Raw genomic sequence first — 15,241 nt, forward strand, 5'->3', positions numbered from 1 at the left:
TATATATATATATATAAATATATCAAATATAATATATATATATATATATATATATATATATATATATATATATATATATAATATATGTATATATACATATATAAATATATACATAAATATATATATATATATATATATATACATATACATAAATTATATATATTTATATATATAATATAAACAACATAATAAAACAACACAGCGTCAGTAACAGCCAGGATGTCTGTTCCACAGCCCCTCAGCAAAGGGAGCAGAAACCTTTTGGAGCCGCGAACTGCATCAACATGGGCCCCCCATCAAACCTGAATGGCGGCCCAAAGTGAGACGAGTAGCTAGCACTAACTCTAGATGTTATCACTTTGGCCTTTGACGCTTTATATATTATTATTATTATTATTATTATTATTATTATTATTATTATTATTATTATTATTATTATTATTATTATTATTATTATTATTATGAGTGAAAGAGAAGAGCAAAGCAAATAGACATAGAGTAATATAAAATTTAAATAAAAGTACACGAAGAGAAGGAATAGAAAGGCGAGCAAAGAAACAGGAAGAAATAGAAAGGAGAAAGGAGGAATTAGACGGGAGGGTCGGCAAAGGGTAATAATGAAAATGGTTGAAAATATGACGAACTAATGTTTTGGAAAATTCTTATATATCTTTTGACCAATTCTAAGAAAGCACACGAAGTTTACATGAAAAATATCCCCATGTTAATGTGAAGTAATAATAATAATAAATAATAATAATAATAATAATAATAATAATAATAATAATAATAATAATAATAATAATAATAATAATAAAATTTTCAGTGCATCCGTTTTCTCAGAGCTAAGTTAAAATAATTTGTACATAGGTAATATTAATAATGTGGAAGAGAGGGAGAGAGTTAAAATGATATATGTACATAGTTAATATTAGTAAAATGGTAATAAGAGAGAGAGATATAGAGAGAGTGACTTAAAATAATTTGTACATAGGTAATATTAATAATATGGCAGAGAGAGAGAGAGAGAGAGAGAGAGAGAGAGAGAGAGAGAGAGAGAGAGAGAGAGAATTAAAATAATTTGTACATAGGTAATATTAATAATATGGAAGAGAGAGAGAGAGAATTAAAATAATTGTACATGGGTAAGAGAGCAGAGAGAGAGAGAGAGAGAGAGAGAGAGAATTAAAATCATTTGTACATAGGTAATATTAATAGCATGGTAATGAAATATATATATATATATATATATATATATATATATATATATATATATATATATATATATATATATATATATATATATATATATATATATATATATATATATATATATATATATATATATATATATATATATATAGAGAGAGAGAGAGAGAGAGAGAGAGAGAGAGAGAGAGAGAGAGTTAAAACAATTTGTACATAGGTAATATTGATAATATGGAAGAGAGAGAGAGAGAGAGAGAGAGAGGAGGAACCCCAGAATGGTCACGCCGATTACTACTATTTCATTTCAGCTAATCCAAAGGATTCTCTAGGTTTTAACCGAGTATTCCTCCCACATGTCATAATGAATATCAACCTTCATAAATCTTTGATTTCAGTGAAAATGCTTCAAGTTCTCGAGGTAAATTAAGTTTAAGATATTCCTTAAGTCCAATAAAATGAGAAACCTGACCCCAAAAACGATGCAAAAAGGTCATTATAGCAAAAAAAACCGAGGTACCATTTCCATCACTTTACTTGGATCTTTCATGGATAGTGACCCCCACTGGTTTTCGGGGGTCGTTATCTAGGACTAATATTTCTACGGGGTCATTATCTTTATGATATTTACAGTCTTCTGTTTATGTTTTTACGGTCATCCCCAAGGGGCTTATACTAAACACCCAACAAAGGTGGATACACACCGGGTTAAAACCCTTGGGGTCACTATCTAGGAAAGATCCCTGTAAACATCATGAAGATAATGACCGCCAAGAAATATCAGTCCTAGATAACGACCCCCGAACTCTGCTGGGGGTCACTATCTAGGAAAGATCCCTGTAAACATCATAAAGATAATGACCGCCAAGAAATATCAGTCCTAGATAACGACCCCCGAACTCTGCTGGGGGTCACTATCTAGGAAAGATCCGCCGAGATTTTATCGGCTCCTGTCAATAGACGCCTGTTTCAGTTAGGCCTACTATATGATACTCCCAATTTAACTGTATAAATTTATTGTTACTACTTTGGTCTGCTATCTATCCGCCGCCTACTCCAAGGTGCTAGTACTAAAGATGGCGGAAGCTCCTTGGGACGCCGTGTTTAGTACTAGCCCCCGATCGGGGATCAAAGTATTATATACACTCATTTCTATTTACCATACGGTGTTTATATACTAGCGCCTATTTATTCTTATCATTCTCTGCCCTCGACGTAAGACTGAGAATTTCAAACACTTGGACAGAAAAGTCAGAGAGAGATAGAGAAAGAGAGAGAGAGAGAGAGAGAGAGAGAGAGAGAGAGAGAGAGAGAGAGAGAGAGAGAGAGAGACAATAACAAAAATTTCAATAATAAAACACGAAAACATGAAAAATAGTGAAGCAACTTCTGCTATGCCTTCCAATCGTAGATACAACGAATGAGAGAGAGAGAGAGAGAGAGAGAGAGAGAGAGAGAGAGAGAGAGAGAGAGAGAACCTTGGAAAGTCTCTTAGGTAACGTAACTTAGAATCTAGTCATATATAGTACTATCTGAGTTTTCAGTGACTGAATAATGAATGATTGACGCACTGGAGTTTAATTTTAGTTTTCTGCAAAAGAAAACCATTGTGCCGGCTTTGTCTGTCCTTCCGCACTGTTTTCTGTCCGCACTTTTTTTCTGTCCGCCCTCAGATCTTAAAAACTACTGAGGCTAGAGGGCTGCAAATTGGTATGTTGATCATCCACCCTCCAATCATCCAACATACCAAATTGCAGCCCTCTAGCCTCATGTAGTTTTTATTTTATTTAAGGTTAAAAGTTAGCAATAATCATTCATCTGGCAACGATATAGGTCAGGCCACCACCGGGCAGTGGTTAAAGTTTCATGGGCCGCCGCTCTTACAGCATTATACCGAGACCACCGAAAGATAGATCGATTTTCGGCGGTCTTGATTATACGCTGTAGCGGCTGTACAGAAAACTCGATTGCGCCGAAGAAACCTCGGCGAATTTTTTACTTGTTTTTATCAGAATCCACTAATAAATGAAGACAAAACTGGAGTAAGATATTAAGAATTAATCATAACTGCTACTGACTATTGATGCAAGTTTGATTGACGTCATTTCTCAGTAAAGAAGAATAGTATCAGAGGTTGACCAGTATTGAAGAGACGGGAGCACGTAAGCAGTATTCAATACGGCTTTCAGTAGCGATAGATAGATAGATAGTAGACAGGGAGGGAGGGAGGAAGGAGGGAGGAACAGTGAGAAAGGCATATAATAATAATAATAATAATAATAATTAAAAAAGTCTGTTAAACACTATCTCAAAGTGCTCTTTCCAGAAAGATGTACTGCCATACGAACGAGATAAGTAGACAGATAGATAGATAATGAGAGAGAGAGAGAGAGAGAGAGAGAGAGAGAGAGAATTACCCAGAAATAGGGAGTGAAGTAACTGTTTCCCAAATTGTCTTATAGGTAGAGAAAGCAGTACATGTGGCCAGATAATAATAATAATAATAATAATAATAATAATAATAATAATAATAATAATAATAATAATAAACAAGGGTCTCCCCAGGCTGAACTTTAGCATTCCACAAAACACCTGACTCAGCTCTCAGAAGCAGGTGAGTCAGGCTGACTCAGAGAGCCAAAATGAGATTTGGGAAACAGTTACTTCACTCCCTATTTCTGGGTAATTCTCTCTCTCTCTCTCTCTCTCTCTCTCTCTCTCTCTCTCTCTCTCTCTCGGTCTCATTATCTATTTATCTATCTACTTATATCCTTCGTATAGCAGTATATCTTTCTGGAAAGAGCACTTTGAGATAGTTTTTAACAGACTTTTTTAATGGACCAGTCCCCTCAGAAGAGGATATACCGCCTGCTCAGAAGGTTTAAATATTAATGAAGGTGAGATCAGCCTGGAAGAAGTAGTTAAGGCAATAAAACAGTTAAAGAATTATAAGGCACCTGAAGAAGGTGGTTTATTCCCGGAAATGTTTAAAGTGGAGGAGGATAGATTAGGTCTTGAAGATATTATTCAATGAGATATGGGTGACGGGATAATACCATTAGGCTGGAAGAATGGTGTGGTCATTTAAAGTCGCAAAGAAAGGGGATCTGAGTAAGTGTGGTAACTGGAGGGGAATCAACTTTGTCACCTGTAGCCTTGAAAATTTTCTGTAGATGTTGAATAGGTTGGAGCCAGTGGCTGATTGTTTTCTGAAGGATGAACAGGCTGGTTTTAGAAAGGGGCGGGGTTGCAGCAGCAAGCAAATGAAATGGAAACTCCGTTGAGTCTTTGTTTTGTTGATTTTGAAAAGGCCTTTGATAATTTTTCGAGACGGAGTATGGGAAAAATCACGAGGCTTTATGGAATACCGGAAAATTTTGTGACGGTTATCATGAACATGCATGAGGGCACATCTTGTAAAGTGATGGTTGGTGGGTGTTTGAGTGATCCGTTTGAAGTCAAGTCTGGTGTGATTCAGGGTGGCATTCTGTCTCCTCTGTTGTTTTAATTGGTCGTGCATTACGTTATGAGAAAGGTTAAAAGAGAAACGGATAAAGGTACATTCTGGGGAGAAAATGTGAATTTCTTGACTTGGATTATGGTGATGATAAGGTTTTGATCTGCGAGGGACCAGAAAAGATGCAGAGTGTGTTGGATTATCTAGTGAGTGAAGGTCGAAAGGTTGGTTTGGTAATTAATAGTGGAAAAGCTGAAATCATGAATATGAATATGGAAAATGCACAGGATTGTCTAATCGAAGGTTTGGTTGTAAAGCAAGTGGATAAGTTTAAATATTTAGGTACTTATTTAGATAAGGATGGTTCTCTGAGCACAGAATTTATGGAAGGATTAAAAAAGGCTCATCAGGCACTGGCAATGCTTCAAAATATTTGGAATGATAGCAATTTTTCTTTGCATACAAAAATCAAAATTAATAAGGTAATGTTTGATTTATGGGCATGAGTCACGGTACAGTACAGTGACCTCTGATAATAAATTCTTAACATTTGAAAACTAGGCGCTCAGAAGAATATTAGAATTAAATTAATAGGAGGGATGGGATATCAAGTAACAGAATTAGAGAAGTGATGGGGTGCAACCGGTCGATGAGTACGTTAGGTTCTCGCGCTGGAAGTGGCTAGGCCATGTGTAAGGAAGACAGGGAATAGTGTGAGATACACCAGGGTGGGTTGCCCTTGGTAGAAGAGGTAGAGGTAGGCCAAAGGAGACGTGGTTGAGGACAATGAGGCGGGAAGCAGGAGAGGAGTGTTGGGGAAGATCTTGAGGAGTTAGGCCAGGACAGAATGTGGTGGCGTGAGTTCATAGAGGCCCTACGCATCCCTGTGGGTGCCACAGGAAATGATTAATTGATTGATTATTATCATTATTATTATTATTGGAAGGAACTTGACCGTCTATTAATATAATAATAATAATAATAATAATAATAATAATAATAAATTATTATTATTATTATTATTATTATTATTATTATTATTATTATTATTATTATTATTATTATCCATTCTGAGCGCCATCTTCTTTGGGACAAGCATCAGTCATTAACGTGTTAAGCAGGCCCATGAAACTTTCGCCCGCGGCCCGGTGGTGGCCTATCTTGTTGGCAACTATAGTGGTTGCCAGACGTACGACTATAGCTAAATTTAACCCTAAATCAAGTAAAAACTACTGAGGAGGCTAGAGGGCTGCAATGTGGTACGTTTGATGACTGGAAGGTGGATGATCAACATACCAATTTGCAGCCCTCTAGCCTCAGTAATTTTTCTTAAGATCTGATGGCGGACAGAAAAAGTGCGGACGGACAGACAAATCGCCATCTTTATAATAATTTTCTTTTGCAGAAGGACAGTTATTATTATTATTATTATTATTATTATTATTATTATTATTATTATTATTATTATTATTATTATTATTATTATTATTATTATTATTATTATTATTATTATTATTATTACTCAGAAATAACGATCATTCACACGAAATCGATCCCAAAATAGAATTGTTAATTTTAGGTGAAAGTACACAGTAACATGGACGCCATAATTACGCCGAAATACTAACATGTAAATAAACAAAAACTATCAACAAACCTTATTTTATATTAATCAAAGACCTTTGCTTCGTAACGAGGGCAAATTTAACAACGGCTCAAACTCTAATGGTCATTTTAAATCGTCCTAGAAACTGAAATTGATGACGTAATGATGACGTAACGATGACGTCATGTTACGTAAACGAATGACTTCGGATTTTCTAACTTAATTCCAAAACAAGTATTTCTATACACTTGCATTTATTTGGTTTGTTTACTCTTTCTTTTGAATTCATTGTATTCATCACCATTCTCGATCTTTTTACGTATAATAATAATAATAATAATAATAATAATAATAATAATAATAATAATAATAATAATAATAATAATAATAATAATAATTGGCAAGTAACCAATAATGGATAAACAAAAACCTGGCCTCAGTGGTTTTTATTTTATTTAAGGTTATAAAGTTAGCCATGATCGTGCGTCTGGCAACGATATAAGACAGGCCACCACCGGGCAGTGGTTAAAGTTTCTTGGGCCGTGGCTCATAAAGCATTATACCGAGACCACCGAAAGGTACATCTATATTCGCGGCCTTGATTATACGCTGTACAGAAAACCCGATTGCGCCGAAGAAACTTCGGCGAATTTTCTGCTTGTTTTTATTATTGTTGCACCTGTGGAGACATCTGTTCACAGTATTATATTTATCTATAAGAATTTTCACTGTAGAATAGAATATAGAATTTAGGCCAGAGGCCAAACGCTGGGACCTATGGAGGTCATTCAGCGCTGAAACGGAAATTGAGAGTAAGAGGCTTTAAAGGTGTAACAGGAGGAAAACCTTTTGCAGTTGTACAATGAAACAATTGTTAGAGAGGGTGGAAAGTCAGATGGAAGGAAGAGAATATGAAAGGACAATGGACAATTGGAAGAGACGCTGCAAAGACCCTTAAGTAATGCCTACAGTGTACCACGTGAGGAGCACTGAAGTCACTACCCCCCTATGGGGTATATGTATATATATATATATATATATATATATATATATATATATATATATATATATATATATATATATATATATATTAATAATTGAAAAAAGCTTTTAATTCAACCATCACCTACAAAACTCACGACAAATATATAACATTATGATGATTCTATTGCTTCATGTTCATTCGTATGTCTACCAATGAGAGAGAGAGAGAGAGAGAGAGAGAGAGAGAGAGAGAGAGAGAGAGAGAGAGAGAGTATATGAATATGTGTACAAATATGTACGTTAAAGAGAGAGAGAGAGAGAGAGAGAGAGAGAGAGAGAGAGAGAGAGAGAGAGAGAGAGAGTTGAATATGTGTACAAATATGTACGTAAGAGAGAGAGAGAGAGAGAGAGTATATGAATATGTGTACAATGTGTACATAAAAGAGAGAGAGAGAGAGAGAGAGAGAGAGAGAGAGAGAGAGAGAGTATATGAATATGTATACAAATATGTACATAAAAGACAGAGAGAGAGAGAGAGAGAGAGAGAGAGAGAGAGAGAGAGAGAGAGAGAGAGAGAGAGAGAAGCCATAACGTAATTCATTTGCCATAATCAATATTTTCCATTACTTTTGCACAGAAACCAATCGGCCGAAGAGACAAAAGTGCCCCAGCATTTAATTCTGTATTTATGTAAGTTTTCCAAAAATACGCTTTCGGTCGGGCCCTTTTATGTAATAGAATAAACAAAAAAAAAAAAAAGAGAGAGAGAATAAAAGTTGATCTGTGCTTTCATGCGAAATGGATAGACAAAGTTCTCTCTTGAATAAAAAAAAAAAGTGTATTCTGTGTATAGATTTGTTTTTTAAAAGATATATATATGCAATGTGACGCTATCCCACCGCCGTCCGCGTGGCGCTGGACTTCCGACCTTGCGGGAGGCCGTGACTGAGGCCAGAATCGAGCGGCGGGTTCTATTCGACACGCGCCTGGCGCCCGCGGGACAAAATGGCCCGTACGGACAGTCGGTTTATGACCCAATGTTGCACGTCATTCGTCTAACAGCCCTTCCCTCCGGAGGCACGGCATTAAAGCCTCACGGACCCTCGGCCGTAAAGCCGAAGACCGCTCCCCCAGCGCAGCGGCCCTGATCAGTCTCCGGGAGTTTGTAATTTGGGAGTGGGGCGCGCTGCTCCCTTCTGGGGCTTCTCGGCCCTCGTAAGGCTTCCTTTACCAATGATTACTTCGGCGGGGGAGCGTCGTCTGGATCAGAACGCAGCGTCCGGGCCGGGGGCAAGACCGCCGGCGGCGAGCATCAGTTGTGGGACCAGAACGATCCGATGTGGGAGAAATACATCATGGCTGCAGTCACAGAGAACACACTCGCCTCTGTCTTGGATCTGTTTGGTTAATTTCGACATCGTGTACCGTCGTGCCGTACCGTCGCTGCTGCTGCTGCTGGCAGAGGGGGAGGGGGGGAGGGGGGGCGGGAGGAGGGAGGAAGGCCCCGAAAAAGAATCTGGGGGAAAACGTATTGTACCGCACCGAGTTAGAGACACGAATTTAAAGAGATATACAGATAACGGGAGAGACAAATAGAGAGAGAGAGAGAGAGAGAGAGAGAGAGAGAGATAGAGAGACGGAGAAAAAGAATGAGATGAACCCCTAATAGCTAGGGAGCGCTCCCTATTTGCTTGATTCCGCTCCATATATTTTCCTTCGAACGGAACATGTAATCTTTGCCAGGCACGATGGCGCCTGCCGGATTCAAAAGGAATCACAGTCTGGATCTGCATATGCGAACCAAAGCATACAAAGAGAGAGAGAGAGAGAGAGAGAGAGAGAGAGAGAGAGAGAGAGAGAGAGGGCCTCTTCACTGTAAAGCATTGCTTGCTTGCACAGGCAAGTGATAGAATTTAACTTTGGTATATTTTTTTCGAATATGCTCGTACAGTGCTGTGAGAATTTTGCCTGAAATTCTATATCATATTTTTAACACAATTATGGAAATGTAGCAACATTGTATATATATATATATATATATATATATATATATATATATATATATATATATATATATATTATATATATATTTATATATTTATATATTTATATATATATATATATATATATATATATATATATATATATATATATATATATGTTTTGCATTATCAAAATATATTTATAGTTTGTTATTGCTCTAGAAAGGTAGAGTAATCACACACAGAGAGAGAGAGAGAGAGAGAGAGAGAGAGAGAGAGAGAGAGAGAGAGAGAGAGAGAAATTCATCTGTATTCCTCACGATGCCTATATTCTGTCTTAAAAGTTGGTCCTCCGCGGGGGGGACCCCCCCCAACCTATGGATGATGGGAAAAAAGGATTTTCTCTTCAGAAGAGGAATCAGAAGCCCTGCCGTGGTCGGGATTAAAAAGCTTGATATTCTCCTGTTCTACAGAAGATATAAGAGTAGAGTGAAATTAACAAATGTTTTATATATATATTTAAATATATATATGCATATATATACATATCTATAAACATAAACCTTCTATTAAAATGTTTTTTATAACAAAGGAACTGGGACCTGATAATTATTTGTCTTTAATATTATATTATTATCCGGTAAATTCTGATATATCATTGCATATTTCCTTTTTATTTAAAGAATGCTTTCGTTTCAGATTTATTGTGCTTTCATTCAAGCAAAACAGGCCTTTGAAAGAAGAAAGATAAGTCTGGTATCTCAGTCTATAGTCCACCGTCCAAGCATCAGCAGTTTCTCTTTGCAGCTGAACAAGAAACTTGAAATGACGATGGTCAGACAATTCTTCAACTTTTTTTTGTTTCTTTATTCAGATCTCTTGTTCTAATGTGGTCCTTATTATTATTATTATTATTATCATTATTATTATTATTATTATTATTACTCAGTAGACGAAACCTATTCATACGGAACAAGCCCACTGACTTGAAATTCTTCAAGCTTCTAAAGAATACATTGGTTTCAACCTCCCACCGCAGCAGACTCCCCCAACGCTGCAGCAGTAACTGATCATGATACAGAGCCAGTGATTTTTTTTTTTTCATCGCGTTGGGGGAGACGCGAACCTCCCGACATCTGGGTGGCATACCACGACACTAACCACTATACCAGCGGACCAGCCATTTTCTAGTTATTTCTGGATTGGAACCTTCTCCCTACTGTTAGATAAATGTGATATATTTTTAGTTTTCTGTAAAAGAAAGCTATTATGGAGATGGCTATTTGTCTGTCCGTCCGCACTTTTTCTGTCCGCCCCCGGATCTTAAAAACTACTTGAGGCTAGAGGGCTGCAAATTGGTGTTTGATGATTGGAGGGTGGATGATTAACATACCAATTTGTAGCCTTCTAGTCTCAGTTAGTTTTAAGATCTGAGGGCGGACAGAAAAAGAAAAATGTGCGGACAGAAAAAGTGGACAGAAAAATGTGAACAGAGCAACACAGAAAAAGTACAGAGGAAAAACAGAAAATGTGCGGACAGAAAAAGTGCGGACAAAAGTGTGAACGAACAGAAAAAGCAGAGAGAAAAAGTGCAGACAGAGAAACTGCGGACAGAAAAAGTACAGAAAAAGTGTGGACAGAGAAAAAGCGGACAGAAAAAGCGGACAGAGACAGAAAAACTGCGGACAGAAAAAGACAAAAAGTGCGGACAAAGAAAAAATGCGGACAGAAAAAAGTACAGAGAGAAAAAGTGCGGACAGAGAAACTGCGGACAGAAAAAAAGTGCGGACAGAAAAAATGCGGACAGAAAAACTGCGGATGACCAGACAAAGCCGGCACAATAGTTTTCTCCTACAGAAAACTAAAAAACTGATATCCACCATAATAACAAACGAATTTTCCCATTTTGTGGTGGAGTTAATTGTAACAAAGGAATAAAAATGAAAAAAAATAACACAAACATAGAATATGAAGCTTTATTGAAATGCTGATACAAAGATAAAATAATTTATTTGAATGATGAATATTCAGTGCTGTTATACATTAGACACCTTAATTATAGAAAGCTCTGGAGTTATGTTTGTACACATCTTTACTTAAAAAGATGAAAATAATAGTTATTTGATTCAGGTACTTGTGATGAAATAGAAGAGCACAAAGTATATATATATATATATATATATATATATATATATATATATATATATATATATATATATATATATATATATATATATATACATATATATATGACCAAAGTGCAAACGTCTGGAGTCCTGTTCAATATTATGTTACCAATGAATAAAATATCAAGGGAAAGGTCCTTCGGATACGTGCAAAAGTTTACTGATAACGATATATATAGACATGATATCTAGAATACAGAATTTAGCCAAAAGCCAAGCACTGGGACCTATGAGGGCATTCAGCTCTGTAAGGAAAATTGACAGTAAAAGGTTTGAAAGGTGTAACAGGAGGAAAACCTCAAAGCAGTTGCGCTATGAACCAATTGTTAGAGAGGATGGAAAGTAAGATGGAAGAAAGAAAATATGAACGGAGATACAGTAAAAGGAATGAAAGGGGTTGAAGCTAGGGGCCAGAGATGGGACGCTGCATAGGTCCTTAATTAATAACTACAGTGCACCGCGTGAGGCGCACTGACGGCACTGCCCCCCTACGGGGTATGTAGATATGGAAGCGGACTATTTAGTGTGAAAGTGGCTACTCAGATAGTTTATATATATATATATATATATATATATATATATATATATATATATATATATATATATATATATATATATATATATATATATATATATATATATATAGAGAGAGAGAGAGATACATTTGTGTTTTGATATTCTCATATCTGATGAAAATGAAATATAATGCTAAGCATTAACTTATGGTATGCTTCTTATAAATGACTCAGTATAATTCAGAAATATCCTTTCATTGAATCAAATTAATTCTAGAACATCACAGAAACTTTTCACGGGAATAATTATAGCGTAATTATATATACAATTATATCTATAATTATATTTATATGATAATAAAATTCGAGTGGATCTTGTTTGTCCGCCCCAGGTGGGGGCGTGGCAGGTAGGGGATCGGGAGGGTAGGGGAGACATGATACACCAACCATTCCCCTGCAAACCTGTTTGTCCGCCCCGGCTGGGTTGGGGTAGGTAGGGGAAACATGACACATCCCCCTCCTCCTGCAAACCTGTTTGTCCGCCCTGGGTGGGGTGGGGTGGGGTGGGGTAGGTAGGGGAGACATGGCACATTCACCATCCTCCTGCAAACCTGTACCTGGGGCATGTAGGTAGGGGATCGAGAGGGTCGGGGAGACATGACAGACAGTGCCAGGTTCCAGCACAGCGTAGCGCGTGCCATCAAACTCGTATGATAATAAATTCCCAACGACATCAGTTCATTAACTCGGTTAATTATCAACGTGGCAGGTAATGTACATCGACATTATCTTTATAAAGGTTTATTCGACAGTAAATCAATTGTTGTCAGAAGATTGTCTACCTTTCCATGACAATCAACTTTTCAGTAAGACCCTGAGGAACTACTCATGACCTCGTTTTTCTTTCTCTGCCGAAGGGGTCTGCTGCTGCCCCGTGGCCCTGTCCAGGGCATCCAGCGCTTTATCCAGCGAGTGGCTGAGATGCCGCAGCTGCGAGTCGATGTCGGGACCTCTGGGAGGTTGTATGTTGACCTCCCTCACCGAATTCGGGTGAAACGCCGAGATGTAGGCGGAGACTCGGGACATGATGTACTCGATGACTTCGTAGTCGTTGGGCTGAGCGCTCAGGTCGCTGCTCACTTCGGCGAAGGCGTTGCAGATAATGGCTATCAGGAGCTGGAAGATGAGCCAGTAGAGCAGGAAGGCGAAGACGAAGTAGAAGATGGGGCCGAGGACGCGGGAGGAGTCTCGGATGTCCAAGAACTTCTTGTTGATCTCGAAGAAGCAAGACTCGACGGCCTTGGAGAACGTCGAGAACTCCTCGACCGACGTCAGGGAAATGAGGTAGAAGACGCTGGAGAAGCTGAACAGCATCACGATGAACATGAGGCCGAAGCCCAGGATGTCCCCCGCGGCGTGCTTCAAGGTGGCCGAGAGCATCCCGATGCGTTTGTTGAATCTCAGCAGTTTCAGCAGTTTCAGGGTGCCTATGAACACCTGGAAGGATATGACGTAGCCCACGACCTCGTCCAGGAATGCTAGAGGCTGCATCCTGATGTACTTCTTGCCTTTCGTCGCGGTGAACTTGTCGATCGTGTAGTAGGTCAGAGAAGTTTTCAGCAGGTAAAATACGATGGCCGTGTACGAGAGAATCAAGATTGCTATTTCCAGGATGTTCCAGACTGAACTAAAGTACGACCTTTTCAGTTTCTTGAGGCTCTTGTATTCCCTGCGGGTGTAGAAGAAGGTGAAGATGAGGTAGGCAATCTCAGATAGCAGGATGTAGAAGCCTCCAGGTCTGTGGTACCTCAGCAGCGACAGCCCCTGGAATTTGAACGTGGCCAGGAATCCTCCGCCGTCGAAAAATTCGAAGATGAACATGACGACGCCGAAGAGGTTGACCTGAAGGGGAGAGACAGATGCAAAATGAGACTTGGAATTCCTTCAAATGACATTAGAAGGATATTAAGAGCAAGTCATGAAAGGCTTCGATTGACCTGAATGACAGGTCTTAAAAATCAGATTAAACAAAACAAATCACTTACGGAAACTGTAATTGAGTGACGTGGAATAAAATGGGAAACTATTTTACATCAACACGCTTAAAAAAACGAACAGAAAAGAAGAAGGTTGAAAGAATAAACGCCTCTAGCGATAGACATGATACTAAGAGGGACGTGGTTACCTGAGGATTGTAGAAAGCAAACTCCACGAAAATTGCCTTCGTCTGTTCGTCTATCCATCCTTCGCTTTCCAGTTTGTCGAGCGTGTGAAGGGCCTTGTAGTGTGGTCCCCTGAGTTCTAGCAAGTATCCTCCTCCGCTATATCTGTCAGAATTTAAAATCAAAATTATTATTATTACTATTCAGAAGATGAAACTCATTCATATGGAACAAGCTTACAGAGGCTATTGATTTGAAATTCAAGCTTCCAAAGAATATGGTGTTCATAAGGAAGAAGTAAGAGGAAGTAAAGGGAAATATCTAAAAAATAAAAACCCACAAAGAGACCCCCTTTCCAAAGATTTCCTACGGAATCGCCGTAGGACGCCTGTCAAGTCAAATATTTTTAATTTTCAGTCCACCAAGAGTTAAAATCTCTCTGGTTCCGAGTGAGCTAAGTTTTCCATTGTTATTTTTTTTTATATTCCTATCAAAGCCACGTTTTCTCTATAGCATTCCAATCAAGTAAAAGGCTTCCCTATTTTCCTTTCTATTGAAACCACCATTCTTGGAGTGTCCCAGTACGTAAAGGCATTTTATCTATTTTTCCCACACCAAACCTACCGTTCTTAAATCATACCAGAATTTGCACACACCGCAACGGTCCTAAGACTCCTATACCATTTCAGGGTTTTAATAGTTTTTTTTTTTAATCTATAACAAAACCTGACATTCTAAAAGGATTCCATGCAATACGAGGCTTTTGTCTGTCACGCTACAGTCCCTCTCACATTCCAGGTATGTCAAAGTATCTATTTTTTTTTTAGGGAAACTAAGATTCCTAAATCTTTCTTAGCAACTCGTTTACTTTTAATTTTCTGTAAAAGAAAACTATTGTGCCGGCTTTGTCTGTCTGTCGGCACTTTTTTCTGTCCGCCCTCAGATCTTAAAAACTACTGGGGCTAGAGGGCTGCAAATTGCTATGTTGATCAGTCACCCTCCAATCATCAAACATACCAAATTGCAGCCTTCTAGCCTCAGTAGTTTTTAAGATCTGAGGGCGGACAGAAAAAAGTGCCGACGGACAGACAAAGCCGGCACACTAGTTTTCTTTTGCAGAAAAATAAAAGTAAACGAATTGCT

At 38.0% G+C, this 15,241-nt stretch overlaps 1 protein-coding gene across 1 annotated transcript in view; it reads right to left on the reverse strand.

The window, feature by feature from the left end:
- Nucleotides 1-12,130: 12,130 nt before the first annotated feature.
- Nucleotides 12,131-15,241, reverse strand: part of LOC136855772 (polycystin-1-like) — a 55,252-nt gene continuing 52,141 nt past the window's right edge. The window contains 2 exon segments of the mRNA XM_067133129.1: nt 12,131-13,838; nt 14,122-14,263. Coding sequence (XP_066989230.1) covers nt 12,819-13,838; nt 14,122-14,263 — 1,162 coding nt within the window. The 3' untranslated portion in view covers nt 12,131-12,818.

Source organism: Macrobrachium rosenbergii, chromosome 33, assembly GCF_040412425.1.
Source record: "Macrobrachium rosenbergii isolate ZJJX-2024 chromosome 33, ASM4041242v1, whole genome shotgun sequence".
Lineage (NCBI taxonomy): Eukaryota > Metazoa > Arthropoda > Malacostraca > Decapoda > Palaemonidae > Macrobrachium > Macrobrachium rosenbergii.